This window comes from Sceloporus undulatus, unplaced genomic scaffold (genome assembly GCF_019175285.1).
Source record: "Sceloporus undulatus isolate JIND9_A2432 ecotype Alabama unplaced genomic scaffold, SceUnd_v1.1 scaffold_23677, whole genome shotgun sequence".
Classification (NCBI taxonomy): Eukaryota; Metazoa; Chordata; class Lepidosauria; order Squamata; family Phrynosomatidae; genus Sceloporus; species Sceloporus undulatus.
The window spans coordinates 1-1,553 of record NW_024826592.1 but is presented as its reverse complement, the minus strand read 5'-3'; the positions used below and the strand labels follow the sequence as shown (position 1 = coordinate 1,553).

Genomic DNA, 1,553 nt, shown 5'->3' with positions numbered 1-1,553 from the left:
TCAGGATGATCATTTCATGCAACTCTTGGAGGAAGGATTCCAGCCCAACCTGGCTGAGGAAGGCATTGAGGAGTTTTACATGCTCTGAGGTAAGCTCATCTTTGTAGGGTGTGCTGATCTCTGCAAAGGGATCCTGGAAATCACATACAGCAGCACAGTTAGAGGAATAAGACAGAAAAATGGCAAGAAATCCCACCTTATCCCACCCTTTTCTTGCTACCTACCCTTTTCAGGTACAGCAGCTGTTCAGATTTATGGTTAGAGAGGAGCTGCCACAGTGCAATGATGTGCTTCAGGTGACATCGACTCAATGCCTGAAAGAGGAAAAAAAACAGAAGATAATTTCCTCTAAGGGGAAAAAAATATGAACACTATAGGCCTATTTGGGAACAGGAGTGATAAAAGATTAGGAGAGTAACTACAAATCTCACTAGACCAGGGCTGAGGAATTGGAGGCTAGACTGTTTCGTGGGGTCAATTCCATGGACCAGAGGATTCCAAGGCATCAATCTGCTTCCCCAAATCTTCTTCTCCCTAACCCCACTCCCCCTGCCATAATCCAACCTTTTCCCTTGGCACCCATCTTTAATATTCTGCACTAATGTCATGTATTCTACAGATAATATGAAGAAATGCAGAGGGCCCTCGGCTTACATGGGGGATCAGTCCCCCCCCCCCCCCCGCGTAAGCTGAATTCCGCACATATAGCCTCAAAAACCCACAAAAAACTATGGATGCCGGCCATGAGAGCCTTTGACTTCACATCTCAGAATCATTTCCCACATGAGTGGATGCTGCAGCTCAACTACTGGATTGTACAAGACTCTACACTACAAGTTACCCATGAGCAATGTTTCACAGGCTGCACAAAATATCTTGGGCAGCTGGAATTCTTGGAATAGTAGAATGCTGATCTGTGTGGAGCTTTTTCGGGTAATTACAAAACCCTTCCAGTTGAAGAATTCCAGCAGGTTTGAAATAGAAGAGGTGGATTTTTTTTTTAAATGCAGGATGAAACAAAAATAACTACAAATCAGATGACGACAGTTGCACAGGGATTTCATGACCCCCCCTGGAAGTACCTCTAAAACACAGCAGAGCTATGGGAGCTCTCCCACTGCACTCCTGTCCCTCCAAGTTCAAGAGGGAGACCAAAGTTTACCACACTCAACAGAGGATTGGTGGGAAGCTTGCTGTGATGAAAAGAGTTGTTGAAATGGGGGCACCAACCACCTCCCTTAGTCTGTGAGATATTTGCACCTTTATCCTGATCCGTTTGACTCTTTCACCCTATAGACACAAAGCAAGCCCTGATCCTCTTCCACTCACCTTGAGCACATGAACACTTGTCTGACTGCCCATCTGCAGTGTGTTTTCAACATATTCTCTCAAAGTCATCTCTGGGTCACCTCCAGCCATAGCCAAGAATCCTAATGTTATTTCAGTGACAGACAGAGCTTCACAGATGTCACTGTAGGATTGCAACTCCCCACTGATCATGCTAATTGTGGAATTTGGAAGGCAGCTCTGTAATTCAAGGGGATTAAAAAAAA

General features: G+C 45.0%; 1 protein-coding gene across 1 annotated transcript; it reads right to left on the bottom strand.

Annotated features, from left to right (window-relative positions):
* Window positions 1-4: 4 nt before the first annotated feature.
* On the bottom strand, window positions 5-1,533 carry LOC121918680 (E3 ubiquitin-protein ligase RNF213-like; the record flags this gene model as incomplete). The annotated part of the gene is made up of 3 exons (XM_042444695.1): window positions 5-133; window positions 225-314; window positions 1,330-1,533. Coding segments are annotated over 3 exons (423 nt in total), but the record flags the coding sequence as incomplete, so codon positions are not given.
* Window positions 1,534-1,553: the final 20 nt, after the last annotated feature.